This window comes from Bactrocera latifrons, unplaced genomic scaffold (assembly GCF_001853355.1).
Source record: "Bactrocera latifrons isolate USDA-ARS-PBARC rearing strain unplaced genomic scaffold, ASM185335v1 scaffold_4, whole genome shotgun sequence".
Lineage (NCBI taxonomy): Eukaryota > Metazoa > Arthropoda > Insecta > Diptera > Tephritidae > Bactrocera > Bactrocera latifrons.
The window spans coordinates 2,216,480-2,237,956 of record NW_017537045.1 but is presented as its reverse complement, the minus strand read 5'-3'; the positions used below and the strand labels follow the sequence as shown (position 1 = coordinate 2,237,956).

The window sequence follows — 21,477 nt, the reverse complement described above, 5'->3', positions numbered from 1 at the left end:
TTTTTTTTTTTTTTTTGAAAAATTTCAAAGCAATGGGTCCTGAGTAGAAAAGAATTCTCAGGAGCAGCATGGAAAACATCTTTTAGGGAGGGTCGGCAAATAGAACGCATTAGCCTAAATAATCGATTCAAACCCGTTGGGGATGGAGATCATAGAAGACCTTGGAACCGAAATCACTTCCAGAACTATGCGAAATAACCTCCGGGATGGTGCTTTGAATGCTCGACGACTGGTAAAAAAAGCTACTTTGACTAAAAAAAATGCGTCAACAACGTCTCCGGTGGGCTATAAAGCACCAAAGCTGGACTGAAGTCGATTGAAAGTAACCTTCTTTGACGAGTCCAAGTTCAACATATTATCGACGGGATATCGTCACTCATTTAGATTTAGATTGGATTTATTGAAAATAACAATGATGGTGAAATACAATGAAAAATAGTCTGCAGAAATGAAGGTGAATCGAAGGAACTGAATCAAAGGGGGAGATCTAATCGATTATAACATTTTTGCCTCTTACATTGCTGACCACAGTTGAATGGCAAATATCTTATCATGGTTTTACAATGGAGTAACCACTACTATACATATTATTCTACAGTTTCTTTGATTGTGGGCATTTTAAGATCTATGTTAGGCATCCATAAAAATACTTGAAAACTTTAAAATATGATGTGGTCTAGATTTATTTCGTACCTAATCGTATACACCATTTGTACGGCCTTTTTCATCGTAATGTTTCATTTGGTGAGCCATGGCAATTGACTAGAATTGCGTTTCCTGGAGGCAGCAGTGCAGAGTCATTCGCAAAGGTTGCCGTAATTCGGAGTCAAAGTTAATAACCAGGAGGTCGGCAGAAGCAAGAACCCTTGTATAAGGCCTATGTGGCAGACTTTGTCAAATACATACAGGACTTATAGAACAGTATTTACAATTTTCCATTGCCAGTTATAAAGTTTTCTACTTTGTGGCTTTGCACAATTGCGCCACGAAGTTTTGTGATGCCAAACTGGTGATTAGGGATGAGTTATTTCATCTTAAGGGGTTAGGTGGGTTTGAAAATTTCCAAAAATCGATTTTTTTGTTTGCTTTATTAAATTCTAAAATACCTCTAGAATATAGTCCTAAATTTTAAAGTTGATCTGAGTAATAATTTCGGAGATACAGCCTTGAGAACTTGAGCACTCAAGGCTAGCTGTGCTAAGTGTCCTGTCTTTAAACGCGTTTTCTCGAAACTGTGTTTTTGAAGACGGTGGACACGATTTCTCCAAAAGTTATCGACCGATTTAGTTCGTATTGTGTACACGTTTTTGAAATAATATAATATTATCTAGTTGTTGAACGAAGGATTTTTTCTTGTTTCATTACAACTTCTTTTTCTGACCAAAAAATGCCGAAATTTTTTCCAAAAATGACATTTTTAGTTCGAAGTCCGTGAAAAGAAGGACAATTTTAATATTTTTTTATTTCCTACGTTCAAAAACGAGATTTAGATATGTACTAACAGAATATGCTAAGTTTTTTAATTTTATATGAACCAATAATAAGTTATGCTGTCCACGGCGAGAGCACTTTTTTGAGAGACACCCAGGGAAATGCGGTCTCAACGGCGGAATTTTCAACATTTTGGTGTCGAAATTTCAGGAGATATTGTTCGAATATATTTGATATTATATTTTTCAAATATATGATTGCTTGTATTAAAAAAAATCGTAAAAATACATTTTTTTTGTACCTCTGAAAACCACCTAACCCCTAAGCAGCGCCGAATGTTTGCTCAAAAATATGCCTTCAAATATTTACGAAATAATTATCAGCAGGCTAAGCTATCGATATGAATACACCAGATACAAGTTAACTAGGCTTCGGAAGCAAAATTATCTGAGCACATTTCCCTTGAGAAGGAAAACAGCAAAGTCTGAGCATACCTTGAGCCTTACGAGCATATTGATTACATTTCCCAGCAGTGCTTTAAAGGCTATTGGCGAATATTGGCCAAGGCAAGGCAAGGAGAGTAATAGTGATTATCGAACGGGAGACTTGGAACATTAGACTCTACTGTTTTAAAAAGCAACTGCTTTTAAACGGATTTGGACACTTTATGGCAGGGAGTCGCGGAATATTGAAGGAAGTAGACTTATTAGTAAAACTTAGAAACTTTATAATGAAAAATGTTAAACAATTTATAGAGAAAAATGCTTTGTATGAAGCAGTGTCAGAGTGAAGTTGAGCTTCAGAATCACAATGAAAGTCAATACCTGCTAGCAGCAAAGACAGGGATGTTACTAGCAAAAAATGTTTCCCACGTAGTGCCATGAAACAGCGGAGGAGTAGTAAAGAACACAAGTTCTTTGCAGTAGAAACCAAGCAAATAACTGACTTTCGCCAACTAACGAGCGGTTTTACTAGTTTTTTATAACACACAAATGACGCACGACGCTTCCAAGCTGTAAAAATCTATATGAAGACTCGAGAGATTTCCGTAAAGAAACGCCGGTGACAGCAGCAGTCAATTTAATGACATAAACCACTTTCGTGGGGCAATGAAAAAAATCATACGCTGACATAATAACCTCAACCAGGTTTGCACACACTGCAGCAACGTGCAAATAAAATGACATTAACGGCATGTTTACGTGTGTGCATACATGTGTGCGTGTGTGTGCGTGCACTTGTAAATAATTGCTTTGACACATGCAATTTTCAATTCGTGCAACATGGACGAGCATTTCACTAATTAGATGCAAACTTTACATGTGTGTAGATGAGATAGCAAAAACAAAAAAAAAAAAAAACAAAAAAAAAAATATTATATGCAAAGAAAAATGGGTAGTAAAAGCAAAAATTAGGTAAGACATGGGTGTGTGCATTTGCATGATGGCCAAAAGCATAAAGGCGCTCGTAAACTTTGCTGCCTTTCAATAATTAAATTAAATTATTTAATTACATCGCGCACTATTTAGTTGTGTGGTCAAGAAGGAGAAGAAAAGAAGAAGAGCTGAGCACGTGAAGCAAGTTAGCGATTTTTATCACTTAAATGGAATTTGCCACATTAGCAACACCGAAAGCAGGGAAGGAGAGTCAGTAATTTTTGGTGATTTTTTTTAAGGAATGTTGAGTAGTGTGGGCGAAAAAGCATGAGTTAAGCAATGCAGCATGAAAATACTAGAAATACGTGTACACAAGATATACTACAGTTGCGCTGAAAATAAGAGAATATATTTTTTTAAGAAGCAATCTAGAAAAAGTTGCGGCAAAAATAGCACTGATATTCCTAAAAACACTGGAAAGTTTATAATGTTATGATGAGAGAAAGAGACAAATTTGAATTTAGTGCAGATCTAAGTCGTAGTTAGAGCTAATCTTTGCTAGAAAAAAATTTATGCAACTCTTAAGGTTGAGGTCATTGACTCCAAACTTCAGTAATAAATTTTAATAATTTCGTCTCGTTGTTGGATCGTATATCTATGCATGATGAAATGGCAAACCTTACTGAAGAGAAATGTCAAAAGAGGGGGAAGAATATTATGTAGCGTCCTTATTAAAAACCTCTTTATATTTTGTAATCAGACCTAGCGTTAAAAAATACAGAAAAGAGCTGACGAAATTATTATCATTCGAAAGAACATTTTTCGACATTGATTTTTTGAAGATTATACCTTTCAAATATCGGCCGCTGCTCAGTTTCAGATTGTTCGTCTTATAAGTCCACTTTTCGATGGCGAGCATTTTGACTGGTAACTGGCGTATGACACGTGTGATGTGTTGGTCCAAGACCAGGAGCGAAGCGGGATTGTCCGCATAGACTTTACGACTTTATATATCTCCACAGCAAAAAGTCTAACGGTGTGATATCACACGACTTTGGTGCCCAATCGACAGGGTCAAACGTGAATTAATCTACTCACCGAAGTGTTCTCTCAATAAATCTGTTGACTGATGCGATGTGTGCGAAGCGGCGCCGTTTCGTTGATACCAAATGTCGCCGAGATCAGAAGCTCCAATTTCAGGCATCAAAACGTCGGTTATCAGGGCGCGATAACGATCGAAATTGATGGTGACGTTTTCACCGGCATCCAAGGAATATGGATCGACGATTCCATCGGCCCACAAACCACACAAAACCCTTGTTTTTTCTGGATGAAATAACAGCTTTTGAACCGCTCTCGTTGCAAATGCGTAAATCTTGCTTGTTTACATTCTCATTGAGCTAGAAATAGGCCCCATTGCTGCACAAAATTTGGCTCCAAAAAGTCTTCTTTGATCGAAAATTGTGGCGATTACTTGAATAATTATATTTCGTGTAGATACCTTGACACTACAAATACAATGACGTAAGTTCGATGGGTCAGCTTTTATAGCAGCTATATGCTATAGTTGCCAGATCTGAACAATTTGTTCGAATATTGTAAAGATGCCTTGGAAAAGTTTTTACGGGGAAGCCTCATAACCATACCACTCCCAACTCCAGACTCTGCCACGGATGATTAAGTATTACTTCATGGGCCTTAGAAAAGTCTGTCTATCTGAAAATGATAGGCAAGGAAGAAGCAGCAGAAAAAAATTATAATATTTTAGGTATTCCAATAGTTATAGTTTTCAAGTTCCAACCAAAATGCTGTTTTTTTTACCGCCACTGTATATTATAAGGTATGCAGCAGAATTGGGTGCGCACGAATCATCAAAATGCCATCAGTGTTGCTGTTGTAGCATTGTATGCTCGCAAAAAATCTAATTAAGTGAAAACTAATGAAACGTTTCCTTACTCTTATTTTTGTACTCGTAGCACTATTTACATTGCGTATGACAAACCGGAAAAGTAGCGACTTCCACTTTCGAAAGTTTGCACAACTGTGCAATTTGTGTGAAAAAACCCGGCTGCTAATCAACGGAAATGAATCAAATTACTTAACCGAAACGGAGAACTGAGAAGTAAATTTGCTAATATTTATTTCTAGCCCGGAAATATTATGAGATCGCTTGTACATTAGATGAGGGAAGGAAACGGCTTACACTTTTCAACTGTCCGCATAAATGGAGAGTATTTTAATTGCCTGTTACCGGGGGTGATTGAAGCAAATGATTTCAAGGTAGAGCATGATATACCTATATTTAATAGCCTATGTAATCAGGATCTCGTCAGGAGATAGGAAAAGTATACCGGAGTAAAATCAAAGTCGAATCGGACCATGAGTTCGGAAAACCTTTCCTAACTGAGTCAATTCGAATAGGACTTACACATAGTTACTAAAACGAATAAAGTCTGCTTGCAACCTGAAAGCGCTGGAAAAAAGTGAGAAGACGTAGTAAACTTGTGGCGCAGGTGAAGAGAACACAAGGACTTCCACACGTGGACATCCAAGCAATAAATAGTCAAATGAAATATGACAATAATTGAGGCAGATCGGCAATGTGGCCGAGAATGTTAAACTGTACCGAATGTAATACGAAATCATAACCCAATGATTCAAGGATAGATCTAAATATTAAGCAGACATAAACACATTGGTCTTTTGATGATTCATTGTACCATAATGAGACCACTTTCAGGAACCTTATTTGGGTTACCATCCACTAGTTATAGAAGGCAATGAAAAAGCAGCTCATCGACACCACTTTCAGCGCCGACAAAGATTACTTAAAGTAATGCATGATTAAGGATCTCTCATGTTTTGAAAGATTGATTTGTACGGAGGCAAAAAAGTCATCGGTAGCATGTATGAGATTTTGAAACCTTGGAGCTTTAGCTTTCGACAGGTCAAGCTTAATAAATGTCTTCAATAGATGCCTTGCCACGCGATGTGTGATCAAATCATGCTTTATGGTGTTAGAGAGACTTCTACGAGTGACAGGCTCCTTGCCATGGTGCAGGGGTTAAGCCGCAAGGCACACACTGGTTCAAATGTCACCAGAAGTGTTTGGTAGAGGTGAGGTAATCTCATCCCAGCGAATAAAGGACTTAAGTGGTGAAATACCATTGGCTCTTCTCCGAAAGCATTACCAAACGGGTAAACTTCACCAAGAAGTTCAAGTTAAGCAGTTACTTGGTTTCACAGTTTCAAAAAATCTAAATTTTTTGTCTTATTAAATTCTATAACTTCTCTAGAATATTGTAATAAATTTTCAAGTTGATCCTACTAATAGTTTCGGAGATACAACCTTGAAAAGGTGGACGCTCATGGTCAGGTACAGGCTGAGGGCACAGTAGGTAAAAGTTTAAAAGCGTTTTTCTCAAAACTATGTTTTCAAAGTCGGTTGTCAAGATTTGTCGCGAATTACTTAACCGATCTTGATGAAATTTTACACAGGTCTTCGAGATATCATTTATAAGGTGTTGAACGAAGGATTTATTTTTTAAATGCAACTATTAAAAAAAAAATTTCGAAAAATTTTCAACGAAATTTGCATTTTTTTTATAAAAGCATCTGCCAAAAATCCAATTTTCATTTTTTTTTTTGTTTTCCTTCGTCCAATACCTAGTTTATTGTCTTTAATAAAACACGTATTTTTTATTTTTATTTGAGATTATCATGAAAGAAGTTCTGCTGACAACGCGGATGCACCTTTTTTCCGAGGGACTGCCGGAAATGGCGTCGTAATGACTGCCATTATGATATTTTTTTTTTGAAAATTTTGCAAAATGTTTATTAAATATGAGTCTTTTAACTTAAAAAAAATTTCATTAAAATATTTTATTTTTTATATGTAAAAAAAAAAGGCCGTTTTTTGCGCAAGGAAACCCATGTAACCCCTTAATCTCCGCAGTAAGAATGAATAAGTGGTACACCGACGGCTCGAAAACGTAGAAGAAATTTTTTTTGTCGCAGGACCACGCACCAAACGGGAAGTTTTGCGAGCAGACTTCAAGTAGAGGTCTTTGTCATAAGTCGGTGCGTAGAGATAAAGCTTAACACAACAGAACAGTCGAGCGACACTTAAGGCAATCTCTGTCTACGAGATCACATCGCTACTATTCAGTCATAACAGTCTATCGGAACATTACTCACTGCTTGACTCAGTACTGTGTTAGCACGTTCAAATATGGTTATCAAAAACGAGAAAATACGCCATATCTGTGATATGCAGATAATATTTGAACCACTTGAGAAAAGTAATCGCCCAGAAGTGCCCAATTTTGCCAATAAGAGAGGAATTATATACCTTCAGGAAACCGCCAGACCACACAAATCGCGAGCATTTCGATAGAAGCTCCGTTAGCTTGTTTGGAAGGCTTTTAGGAAATTTTCTTATAGTCTAGACGTGCACCAAGTGATAACGACATGTTCATTTCTATAGAGAATAATTTTTCTGCTGAAATTTTTTATAAAAAATTTACTGGAGCTTGCACCATATGAATTTCGCTTTGGCTTCACATTTTATTTTCTTTAAATTTTCAAAACACTTTAAAATATGGTAGTCTTTTAGCAGTTTTGAACCCTTTTAAGCTTGTGTGTGTGAAAAATTTTGAACTTTCAACAAAATTTGGCTGCGTGCACGCATTCGGACAACCCCTGCAATCACTTCCAACCGCCAAATAGCTGCCTCTACATTAAAGGAAAACCAAGTTCGCCAAAATTTATTACAGCTTGCCTCAGTTGGTCAAAGCTTAAACGACCCCAAAATAGCTTGACCATCCAGCCAACGCAGTTCATCGGCCGTAAAAAATTGCTTTGCTAGTTAACTATTGCTTTCCACTTAAACTAGCGTGACCCGGTCCATTGAGTGCGTGCGTGCCTAAGATGCGCATTTTATGTTTGTGTAACCCTTGTCAACAGCTTGCCAGTCCGTGGTCCATGCAACAGGATGCATAGAAAGGCGCGCAACACCTAGACCATAAAAAAACGAGGAATGACACTTATTGAGCAGCACAAAAGGGACTACTGAGTGGCTGACCGCATTCACAGGTCATGTGTCACATGGCAGAGCGCACACACACACACGCGTGTTTTTATTGTGTGGGCGTCGGACAAGATAAATGTGCAACTGGCAACATATGTGCAAATCGATTAAATAAATCATTAGCATCTTTTGTAGCCAATTTTCTTGCCGTTTTCTTTGCCTTCCTTTTTTTTCGTCCACTCTGCTGTCACACTAGCTTTTGTGTTATTAAAAAGCAATAAAAAAGGCGTTGCGAATGCTTGGGGCAAACGCTTTTGCCGCCTGTCTTGTGCACATGCAACAGGAAGTGCCGTTTGTCTCCAAAACAAGCATTCTTTCTTCGTGTTGGCAATTCTTGTGCATAGGCTTAAGCGTTCTGCGGTTGCTTGCGTGTTCTTTCATTGGCGTTTGAGTGCCTTTTATGCTTTTTTAATATGAAAAGTGTGAAGGAAATGATTTTTTGGTTACCGTAATGGCATTTCTTACGGAAGTATGTGTGTATGCAATGTGACATATATAGCGTGGCAACCCTTTGCTATTTATTTACTTTTTATTATTTCCAGTTGAAAAGGAAAGTCTACCATTTTCGTGTTGATGACAGTTAAATTTGGTGCTTATTATTTTGTCGAGCACACATTCGTGTTGTGAGATAAATTTCGTGATAAGCTGCGGGGTATCAATGTATCCGTTTAATGTTTTGGGGGTTATGGGAAATTTTTTGGACAGGAAATGCAGGAGATACTAAAACGAGAATGTTTGAAATAAATACGCCGGCAATTTGTTCACCGTTACCTACAAGTATGTTGGTGTGAGTTGGACAGACAAAAATATGAGTACCTGACGTAATAAAGGAACGAAATTGAAGTCTTTGCTTACAATTACTAGGGAAGTTTGACAGTATTGCCGTAGCGTGTCGGCATCTTACCTCTCATTTCACTTCTGAATGAAATCTAAATGTGCATAGATAATCCATCAATTCCAAAACATAATAATAGGTTGTCAAAAAAGTCTTGCGGTATTTTTTTTTTGAATTCTTTTTTTTGAAATTTCAATTGTTCATAAAATTTTTTTGATGACTCATGCCCAGAAAACATTCTTTTTCGTCCACTTTCTTACAATAGTAAAAGTTGCTTCACTTAAATCTATATACTTCACAAGCTAATGGTTTGACCGCTGTCGGATTATACACCCGCCGTAGAAAGATAGGGCTAACTAAAAAATGTATGGATATAACGCTAGTAGCGCTATCTAGTGGCCGTGGACTTTTCAATTGACCTGTCACCTTTAGATGGCTACAACTCGAGAGTGAAACCTGAGATGACAACATTGAGTCCACTGAAAAAGATTGGCTGAAGAAGCTTCAAAAAGTCTATGTATGTCCAAGCTCTAGGCCAGCAAATACTTATGGATTACCGAAAATAAAACGTTCAGTCGGATTCTTCTGCATAAAGGAGTTCCTCACTACTGGGACATCTATGCAGGCCAACTTTTCATTCTTATTGCCAATATAAGGGTTCTATCTTTCCGGATGCAATTTCGTTGTAGAGTATACTCCACTTGCTATGCTGTGCTATCAAGCTCTACGATAAGAGTTTTGAAGAAGACTAGTCATATTTTTAGAGTAAATTTCTTGATTAAATGTTTTCAGACTGCTACCAAAATCATTGTACAACAAGATCTTAAAATCGAATGCATTTAAAACTTTTTTCTAAGATTTATACACGATAACACCTCTCTAAAAATACGAAAGTAAGAAGCAAACAATGTCTAAAGTAAAACATTGTGATATAACATAAACTTTGGTTAAATTGTGAGGTTAGAACTGCCCAAAAGTGTCATTCTATTAATTTATTAGCCTCATTGAACTTGGGTGAGTGTGGCTGTGTCTCATTAACCAACTTTCAGGCCGTGCTTACACAAACAATTTTCTTATAAATTACCTTTATTTGGAAAACTTAAAAAAATATAAAAAACGAACACAATAACGGTGAAAATAAGGGAAATAGCAAATAAATAACAGTACGACAGTGTAAAATACCAATAAATTTTAGCTTTCATACTTTTAACTGGATTCTTTGCGTTCGCAAAAGAAAGCGCTGCAGTTGAACCCTTTTCACGAAGCGCAACGGCCGAGCGGTTTTCGTGTATGTTAGCGGAGTGCCGTGCTTGAGTAGTGAATGTGGAATGAAATGAAGGTAAGGTGGAGTGAAGGGTTGGTGAACTAAAGTCAAGAGAATTTGAAGTGGCATAGAGTAAATGGCAAATGAAACAGAGTGAAAGTGAAGTTATGTGAAGTGAAGTGTGAGGTTAGAGGGCAACAACATTTTGGGGGAAAAGTAATTCACGCGTTTTTTTGAAGCCATAAACATTGAAACGTACCGCCGAGGCTAAACCGCACAATCATACGCTCTCGCTCGTGCGCATTTTTTTTTATACAAATTAACTTTGTGACCGCCGGACAGCAAAAAAAAAAAAAAAAATTAAAAAAAAAAAAAATTGAACGTGAAATGCTGTCTGGCGATTTTTCAATACTTTTCGACGAACATTGAGCGGCGACGATGGACCGACAGCAACAATTGAATGCCGCAGTGCAGCCAAACAGGACAGGTAACAAGGAAAAAATTGTAAACATTGTTTCCGGTTGATTGTTGCAAAGTGAAAAAAAAAAACGAAACAAAGTTTGTTTAAGCAAATGCCGCTAACTGATGGACCAAGTGCGGTACGAAAAAAAATAGTGGAGGAATTGACGAAAAGAAAGCTGCCAAAAACGAATGCAACTGAACTATGGACCAAACGAGCGGTAAGGACCGCAAGTGTGGAGAAATTAATGAAAAAAAAGTGTACGCAAAGCTCGAATGCGGTTAGCTTTGAATGGCGTCGTGATTTGTAAGCGCAACGCATAAAAATGTGCAAGCAACAGTGTTGCATTTTAAAATATAGCTGCAGTACTCAATGGCGACAGGTAGAAGTGATGAAAAACATTTTTCGATTTTTTCTCCCAGTCAAACGCTATTTATTTAGCAACAGCAATGTAGCTGGAGGGGAACGCGCTGGTTAGCAAAGGCGTCAGCATATTAAATGAGTGGCGCGTAATAAAATTGAGGTTAATAGACTCCAGCGTTTGCATACACGAAGCTATAAAATTGCAAAGACTCAAAAAAAAAAAAAAAAAAAAACAAACCGAGTGGATTCCACAACGGGTTCGCTGCCCAAGGACCTAAACAAATATAACAAGAAAAAACGTTAACTTTGGTTGCTAAATACCCTTCACGTGCATTTCTGTTAGAAACTATGTGTTCAGTTTGTATGGCAGCTATATGCTATAGTTAACCGATCTGAACAATTTTCTCGGAGATTACATTGTCGCCTTAGAAAGTAAGCTATACCATATTTCGTGAATATATCTTGTCAAATGCGAAAGTTTTCCATATAAGAACTTGATTCCGATTGTTCAGTTTGTATGGCAGCTATATGTTATAGTTAACCGATATGTACAATTTCCTCGGAGATTACATTTTTGCCTTAGAAAATAGTCCATACAATATTTCGTCATTATATCTTGTCAAATGCGAAAGTTTTCCATATAAGAACTTGATTCCGATTGTTCAGTTTGTATGGCAGCTATATGCTATAGTTAACCRATCTGAACAATTTCCTCGGAGATTACATTTTTGCCTTAGAAAATAGTCCATACAATATTTCGTCATTATATCTTGTCAAATGTGAAAGYTTTCYWTACAAAAACTTGATTTCGATCGTTCAGTTTGTATGGCAGCTATATGCTATAGTTAACCGATCTGAACAATTTCTTCGGAGATTACATTCCTGCTTGAGAANAAACTTGATTTCGATCGTTCAGTTTGTATGGCAGCTATATGCTATAGTTAACCGATCTGAACAATTTCTTCGGAGATTACATTCCTGCTTGAGAAGATAGTCCGTAACAAATTTTGTGACTATATCTTGTCAAATGTGAAAGTTTTCCTTACAAGAACTTGAGTCCGATCGTTCAGTTGGTATGACAGCTTGATGTTATATTGGTGCGATATCAGCAGTTCCGGCAACTGAGCAGCTTCTTGAAGAGAAAATGACGTTGGCAAAATTTCAAAACGATATCTTAAAAACCGAGGGACTAGTTCGTATATATACAGACAGACGGACATCGACGCAGCTCAACATACTGATGATTATATACTTTATAGGGTCTCCGACCCTTCCTTCTAGGGGTTACAAACTACGTGACAAACTTAATATACCCTGTTCAGGGTATAAAAATGTATATTGTGTAGACGAACGGACAGCGAAGACTTGGAGAAGCGCAAAACTGTCAATGAGGTGAGAAACACCTCGGTGGCTGCAACAAGCAAGGAGGCTGATAGCAGCAATGCTGATGCTTTTGATGACCATGTAGCGTGAAAAACACAAGAAAAATCAGATGCCTGCACCAATGTTGCTGGAAATAAATTAATAATCAGCGCTTTGTCTACGACACTGCAACTGTCTCTTCAGCTGCAGTACCCAAGTACCACGAATTGCAGGGACACGACTGACTTCTACCTCGCATTGACACACAATGACGTTTCGTTTAATTAGCGCTGACATGTTTACATAAAAAATGGCAAATTAGTAAGTGAACAGAAAATATTGAGTACTTGCAACCGCGGACCATCAGCTACCTATGGTACATACTATATATAGTGCAGACATTATATCCACTTATGAATGGCTGATTACTTATTCGTACTTGCTGACAGTTTGTAATGCATATAAATGGGTGTAATTAATTAACCGAGGCGATAATTACTTACATTACGAGGGTGCGTCTGAGATTTTCAAGTAATGGCGATGAGAACTTAACTTGGATCAAGGCTTTTGGAGGTTTTCTGCTTAGTAAGTATTGCCAGGTCACAAATGCATAGAGGGCAATGAAATAGTGAACCAGTTTGCTAAGAATGCATTGTCTATACGACGATCTGAAGCGTTTAATATGAAATACTGCAGGAGGTATGTTCGACCGAAAACTGACACTGTGACAGCATTCCCCAAAACTTTTGCAAAAATTGTCATCAAATTAAACTTAACTAAGGAGTTGATAGTCATATTCGAAACACTAATATAAACCTGGAAAGAATTAAATATGTGATGAACGAAGGTGTGGATATTGGAATCAACCATTAAGTTGGTAGTATTAAATTTCTAATATCAATAATTCCTTAACAAGAACAAAACTAAATTCTACGATCTGTAGTGTCTCATTATTGGGGATGTATCCCACTGGGTACTTTGGAAAAAGATTGAGGTTAGGTTAGCTAGAATTGACTCAAAATCGATGGAACTCACTTGAACAGATATAACGTCCGTAGTATTATCCATAAACTTTTAAAAGTGAATCACTAGATCCTCAGATTGACGAAGCGTTTTGAGCTTATCCCAAATGTATTAAGGCGGCTAATATCAATATATATATCGAGCTATTTCAATCTCAGTCGGCTAAAAGTCCGGCAAGTTTGGAGAAAGTGGCATGATTTCTGCCCTTATATCTCGTTTTTCTCCATACAGCTTTGCCAAAGAACGTCCGAAAAAAGTTCTTCGAGTTTGAGTTTGCTAAAAGCTGACAGTTCGAAGGATCGCTTAAGTACAATCTAGAAGATCATAGGTCCAATGCCAAAACTCAAAAGGACATCGAAAAACCGACCGACTTCTAATCGTATAAAAGTGGATAAGGAGCGGCTTTGCGGCATCGGCTTTTCAGTTTCCGGCGATTCCGCTGTAACCTGGCACTCATACATACGAGTCTAATATGGAAGAAATTTGAAGACCAAAGGTAGAAAGACGTAAGGAAACTTAAAAGCACCAGGATCTGTTAGCGCGTTTTCCTACAGACAGCAACTACTAATTTTTTAGATTTGACCAAAACACGAGTAAGAGACTGATATAGGAAAGAAATTTGTATCAAAAATACCTCAAAGCTTTCGGCCTCATTAAAATTTCATTCCTCGTATTTATCACTTGTAAAACTGAGTTTAAATACATAAAACTTGATGCAGATGGGATTGTTTTTAAGGAACTTATACAAAAATTGTGCAAAGGTCTGTGCAGAAGCTTTTGAAAATGGTCAAAAGTAAATTTTATTTGGTATGAAAAAGTTTATTCCACGAAATGTATATTTTTCTTTTAAAATTTATCTAACTTGCACTAACAATAAAAATCAGCTTTACTTTTGTCTTAAAGTATTCTAAATCTTTCTATGGCTCATTTAAGAATCACCCTCATAACTAAATACATAAGTACTCAGAATATCCTTTTTATATAACCACCATTTTGGCTGCCAATAATGTCTTACATAATGTTTTACATTTTACATCATTTACATTTTACATTTCAGATACAATTTAATATGCTCTTTAAAGGTTAATAGTATAAGTCTCTATATGCAGCGGTTCATTCACGATCCTCGAGTGACTTCAATTAATTAGTCGTTTGGTAGCGCCTTGGCATGCGGCAGGTCGTTAAAACGAGTTTTTGTCTTCTTTTTTGCTATGAGTTCGTTTTTCGTGGCTGACATCATTGACTGCATTGCAATGCATTCAATTCATTGCGGTTGTTTGCATGCGAAAATTTTAAATAAAATATTGAATTAATGAAAAAATATAAGTAAGTACATTTTCGGAGTTAAATTTTTTTTAAGGTCTTAAGCTGATAAGCTTTCTTTTTTTAGAAGTATGGTTCTTTATACCTTCTTAATGGATATGGTAAAGTTACTCTACTATGAGATTGCAGGAGATAAATGGCTATAATGTAATTACTCTCACACAGAAATGAAATTCTCCTACTGACGGCAAGTACAGAGTTTGCCAATAATAATGCTATGATTTCTTTCCAAAAAAAAAATAATAATAAATAAATAATGTTTAATAAAATGTTCAGACCGAAAATTTCAAGGGGTTAGATTACATTTAAGCCCTTCACTAATCAGCCCGTTCTCACTGCCGTTGGAAAGATGAAAAAACAGCTGTTTTTGCCATTCAAAAATTCACAACGCCAAAAGCACACATTGTCATACAATATTTTGAAATAAAAGCCGTCTTCTTTTAAATATTTTCCATATACTGGAAATGTTGGACGCATGTTTGCATTTGGGAAATATATTCCTTGCTTAAAAAAATTTTTTTTGCATTCTGACTCTTTGTAGTTTCTAAGTCAGCTGTGATAATGTAATAGATTTTCAATACTGCCAAGTAGATGGCGCAAAATCAGAGTCGCACAGAGAGATTTAGCGTGGATCAGTTTCTAATCATTTCGATGAAGTGATTTTGAACTGTCATTTGTGTATGGCGAAATCTTGATAAATTTATAGGATTAGTAGAATAAACCACTCAACAGCTGAAATCGTGTGATTAAGTGTCGATCTGAACATGGTATGTATGTATATGGAAATTCAAATGTTTTTTTTTGTATTTAATGTGAAGTATATTCAATAGAATTAAGTTTTAAAAATAACATCGTTAAATGACAACTCCACGACCTCTTTTGCAGGAACGTATTCGATGAACTCAATTTCAAGTTCTTTTTCCACCAAATCAAGTCGTACATATGTCATGAATATCACGTTTAAATTGACTTCTACAGCTTGAAAAGAGTCTAATTTATTGCTAAAAACCAATGACCTCAAATAACCACTTAAGAACTAGTTTAATGGTGTTAAATCACAACTTCTTGAAGGCTGTCACAATTTCTTGAAATAATCGAATCTCCAAACTTATCTCCATAAGCATAATCTCTCCATCTCTATCTCTAATTCTCTTTCATCCATCTTCATTTCCTCATCTCTCTCCCCATTACTTAGAGTCGTGGGATACTAATCGTATTCTATCATATATGTCTATATATACATAGATACTAGCGGAGCCGACAGACGTAAACCAATCGTTAGCATGTGAGTATTGTGTATTAGTATGCTTTCAGAGATGTTAAATGTCAAAGCTGTGTTGAATAAAAACTCGAAATCATTTAGTGAAAAAGTTGGATCTTAAACTATTCTATAACGGGTATTTATTCTCAGAGTTAATTATCCGCAAATACTGAAATTATCGTAATGCCATCGGATGTACAATACTTTTGGTTAATCCTTGAGAGGTATAAATAAATTCGATGGTGCCTTATTAATAGTCATCGCAAATGCCAAGCAGATTGGAAACTGTAAACGTTTAAATGGTATCGGCGAATCTGAAGGAATCATTGGAATTGAATTATGCCGCTAATTTTTTATGCCAGATCTTTTGCAATTTGCCTGTCGAGATACCCCCTCCAATATTTAGCAGGTATGAAAAAAGTGTTAAAGCTACCCATAGATGTATTGAATCACCCAATTTATTACTTAAGAACGAACAACTCTGTCCACATTATGAAAACTTGTCTACAGATATCGGCTTTTACTTTGGCATTGTTTTGTTTATTGTACGTTTACGCCAATTTACGGTTTGAATATTGGATACTGCGATGGTAGCGGATCCAATGTAAAACATTCCAAAATTCGCAATTAATTACAAATGAAAAATTAATTTAAAATAACATTTTCCAGTGGACCAAATTGTGAATCTAAACAATCCTCGAATCTACTTAAACACACACAAAAAATTTCATCAAAATCGGTCCAGCCGTTTAGGAGCAGTTCAATTACAAACACACGGTCAGAAGATTTATATATATGATATAAGATATGTATAACCTCTCAAACTTTTCCCATCTCTTCTATCTCTCTTTCTTTCAATTTCACTACTATGTTTCCGCCCGGAGGAGCAATTACATCCGACGAAGCTTTGAAAACACCCAAGTCTTGACCCCCTTCAAGAATGTTACGGTTCAATGTTACAGGAACACACTCACATAATAAGCTTTTAATTCATTTCAGACCTTCCCGAAGCCTTTTGAAGGAATGCTGGGAAATCTATCAATTTCAGCTTTTTGGAAGAAACATTATAGTTCTTAGATAAATCTGTCTAATCAGATAATTTATCGACGAAGATTACCGAAATATATTTTTAAGAGACGAGATTAGAACTAAAATTGAATTTGGGTTGAGTGGTTTCGGTTGTGGTGGTTCAAATATTATGAATCGCATTCAACAACTGACTGCAGTCCATTGGATCGATAGCCTGATCGGTAAAGTGTTGAATATATTGTAGACCTAACTAGGGAATCATCTCTTGATGCCCCTAGAAGCCGATTATGCTACAAGCAGTTGATTGCAAGGGTGTTTTCTACGGAATGTTTGGCAGAACCTCTTTTATTTGATTGTGTCACAAAAATAGTTAAACCCAGATACATATGATAATCTGTCGAGTGTACTTAACCCGGATTTTAGTCTGCCTAAAACTGTAACCTCGGCAGCATTTTCTCAAATTAGCTCAGTTTCTGCCACTCCAAAAACGACAACAACAACAAAAGTTATTATAGTTTTTTATATTATTTTTTTCGTAAAAAAAATCTTTCTTCCTAAGTTAATAAAGTGGAATTTGCGAAACAAAATAGCATCAGTTAAACTGAATAGGAACAAGTGCTTTTAATTAGAACTCCACTTTAGCTAGCATTAAGGGTGGAGTAAATAGGCTATGACTTCGAAGATTTTTTCGCATTTTTTTTTTGTTGTAAAATAACCCCACATTGCATGCCACTTATAATCAGCAAAGCAATTGTGCTGACACTCAATGCGGTGGCGCTCACTAAACACAGCCACATTTGAGTCTACACGCCATTTTACCAGTTCTGGACTCAAAAAAATAAAAAAACGGTAATTTTTGCATTATTTTCTTGCTTTTTGCAGCAAATGAGTGTCACGTGACAAATTCCAGGGCGAGCATTTCAATAAAGAATTTTCTGTTGCAAGCAAAACAGTGCTGGGACTAAAAGAAATTGACGCGACCGCTAGTGCACAAATAAAAATAAAGCACAAATAAAGAGAAAAAAAAATAAGTAAACAGTTAAGTGTCGGGGTGCAAAGTGTGAGAAACATTGAGAATATAACGAATTGCAGTGAAATTAAAATAAAATAAAATTTACGATAAACGGCAAGGCGCGAAAAAATGCCGTGAAAAGCGCCGTCAGCAGTCATTGAAAGAATAGTGCATGCCAAATGAGCTGAGGTGGCGAGAGTGAAACGTACGCGTTGCTGACGGTAGTGGAGGGGGTTTGAGGTGCATTGTGTGCGCGACAAAATCGTGACTTCATTTGTTGACACTTGAAACAAGGCGAACGTGTAGGCAAGCAGGTCGGCTTAGAGACGCTAAAAGACAGCGCAAAGGAAGTAGGCAGCCGACGCGGAAGAAGCGTCAAGCGTTGACTGACTGACAGGCGCAGGAAGCGGATGAGGCGCCAACAAAACGGTAATGGCGTATGGGGGAGGGAAGCTATCGTCTGCAAACGAATGATTCCTAATTGAAAACTATTAAATTCCGTCAACGCCACCCACATTGCCGCACCATGTGCAAGCTAAACGCCCAGCGGCCGCGCTGCATGCTGCTGAGTAAAATTTTTGCATTTCTTTTTAATTCTTAACTTCCGCAATTTTTATTTCACTTTACTTTATCCTTTTGTATTAAATGTTTTTGTTTAATTTTTCTGCTTTTGCTTGCTTTTGTAATTGTTTCTTCGTTTTGCTCGCAAATTGGAACTTAAATTTCATTTCGAATGACATTCGCTCCATCACGCGCGCGTCAACTGCAGCACCGGGAAGCCGAAGCGTCCAGCAGCAGTCCTTTAGCTCAGCGCACAATGAAGCAAACGGGTGCGAAAAATTGAAAAAATGACATTTAGCAAAACAAAAAAGCGAAAAGAGCGGACATTTTCATTTGAGCATATTTAATTAGAAGCAATTATTTATGGTATTAAATAGATGAGGCAGTAAATGTGCTGTGCAAGTTAGCATGCCGCACGCAGACCGGGAAGGGGTGGCAGATACTCATCGCCGCAAAAACACAAACTAATGCGCACGTGTTTGGTTGTATGTGCGTGGAAAAATTGAATTTTTTATACTAAATAGAAAAATTGTAATAAAATGCAAAAGAATTGCTTCCCACTTTGTGTGTGACAAAGTGCCCGACGTCGTTGGCTAGTTGGCGTCATAGCGGCGCTGATAAAAAAAAAAAACTGACACGAAATTGAAGATGCCATTGAATGAAGCGTCTTGCTGTCATTGGACGAGGGCAGCTGTAAGGAAAACAGAGTTTAAAAATAAAAAAAAATAAAAATAAAAATTGTATACCAAACCAACAGGGAATGTCGTGAAACAAACCTATTTACTTTAGCAGCAGTACTGTGATATGAGGGAGGTTTCCTTTTTGTATAAAAAATGCACAGTTTAATGACGAGAAATGTGAGAAAAATTGATATTTAAGCCGTTGAATAATTGCAGTCGATTACTTTCCGCATATAACGGATGCTAATGCGTGACGTTATTTAAAAAAATATATTTTTTGTGGATTCATGCCTTTTTTATGGAACGTGCGTTACTCAAGACTTAACGAGCTATGTTTTGAATGATCATTATACAAATATTTCTTTAACTATGTCAATTGTAAATTGTATAAAATATTTGTTATTGACATTCACTGTGCACTGTTGCATAAAACTTCTTCGCTAAGAGCTTTCAATGACTTAGGTATGCTTAATTTCATTAAATTTAAATATTTCTCTTTATCTTAAGCACAAAACGATCTACGGCGATATTAGACTAAAATTTACACGTACGCATAAAAATAGGATCAATGTACTCTGAGATCTAAATGTAAACGCGTGTGTTACTGTTAAATTAAATTTTTTTTAGGAATAAGAAGATTTTATCGCGTTTATTAATTCTCAAAGTTTATATTTATGCAAAGATATTCGGAAATAATTTGTTGACATTGGTACTGTTTCGTTAAATACACACAGATCACTATATATAATACTGTTGTAAGACTTTATTTATATTTATTAAAGGCTGCGTAAAACTCCAAAATTATGGTGTTATAATATTAAACGACACTCATCACAGCAGCAAGAATACCATTTACTAAAACACGAGTTAACCATTTTAACTCATAACCATTTTAACTCATAAAAGTGTGATCGGTTTGTTTCTGCGAATACACAGAACATGAAATATATTAAATTTGTTAGCAAAGATACCAAAGGCGGCAAAAGCATTCGCACAACTATATACATATGCAATCACACCCTGCCACCCACCGCCAAATGTAAACTATTCGTACAATTCAATGCTACTTCACACTTACCTGATATTTCACGGCTTCGAACCCTTCCAAGGCGGCCAGACGCCAATTCACCGCCAATAAGCAACATTCTTCTGAATCCCATGCGTATAGCATATCATCCTTACATTCGAGCAAATTTTGCGTATGCTGGCGCTCCACCGGCAAACCGGCGCGTATTTTAGCAAACATCGCAGTTTGATTTAGTTTCAACGTGTCCGTGCGTGCGTTGAACATTGTCAAATTTGTTTAAAACACTTTAGCGAATACACAAAACCACACAATTTCACTTCAATTTCACAGCAATAAACAAAAAGTTTAATTTGTGGCGGCAAAACTACGCGTATTGTTAAAAAACACTAAAAAATTTTAGGTTAACAAAAATGTAAACGAATTGAGTGAAGCAAAAAACAGCTGATTGGCTTGCAGCTGGCGTTTAACGTTTTGACAGCGTTTTGTTTACAACTGAAATGAATGTTATGCGTCAAGTTGAAACATAGATGGCGCTGCATAGCAAGCAAAATTGTATTGAGAAGTTATGTCGTATATATTTCACCACATAGGGGGTTACAAGTGGTGAATGGGTGGTGCTACGCTATTGTGGGAGAAGATAGAAAATAAAAATTAATTAAATTAAGAAAATTAAATTAAAGGAGGTAAAATGTAGTAAATAATTGGTATAAATATATAGCTGTGAAAGTAAACAAGTTTTGAGGAGCTAAAATTGGGTAAAGGTTATAATAATAAATTTAAATTATAAGAAATTAAATAAGCCCATACAACTAAATTTGTTGTAGTCTTATATCTGTATTGTTATATAATTATTATACGGGGATTGGTTTTTACAAAATATGTTCTTATATATATTCATGTTAGTAGGCACAGTTCTATTGTTATCACGAACATCTATGTGAGGTACTTTTAACACCTTAACGGCAATATATACATAAATACATACACTTACATACATGTAATTTACGTTCCTTACGTACCTAAATCCACAAATTTAGTTTTGTACTTTTCTTGCGTGTAATAAATTCATCGAACCATCAACTGCAGCTCTTCGGCAACACCCATTGCTTTGAAATCCTCATACTACCACAACAACAACACGTTTTTACATTTCAGCGGCAACTGCTTTGTAGCGCTCAATCGCATCCGGCTATTTGAATTTGCAAGTTTTCTTCTACCCGCTATTTCATTATTTTACTTTATTTTGCACTATCAACTCATTGTACAATTCCAGTAAATGAAGTTTTGCGCCAAGTTTTCAATGCCATTACAATCGTCGTTTTGTGTTGTCTGACTGGCTGGTCGATTGTCTTGCCGCTACACTTGTTTCTTACTAGTTTAC

General features: G+C 36.5%; 1 protein-coding gene across 2 annotated transcripts in view; it reads right to left on the bottom strand.

Annotated features, from left to right (window-relative positions):
• LOC108972379 (nuclear pore complex protein Nup88) overlaps positions 1-20,521 on the bottom strand; it is an 89,459-nt gene extending 68,938 nt beyond the window's left edge. For both annotated transcript variants that reach the window (XM_018938933.1, XM_018938934.1), the window contains exon 1: positions 20,148-20,521. In XM_018938933.1, coding sequence (XP_018794478.1) covers positions 20,148-20,360 — 213 coding nt within the window. In that variant the 5' untranslated portion in view covers positions 20,361-20,521. The remainder of the gene's footprint in view (positions 1-20,147) is intronic.
• Between the last annotated feature and the right edge of the window lie 956 nt (positions 20,522-21,477).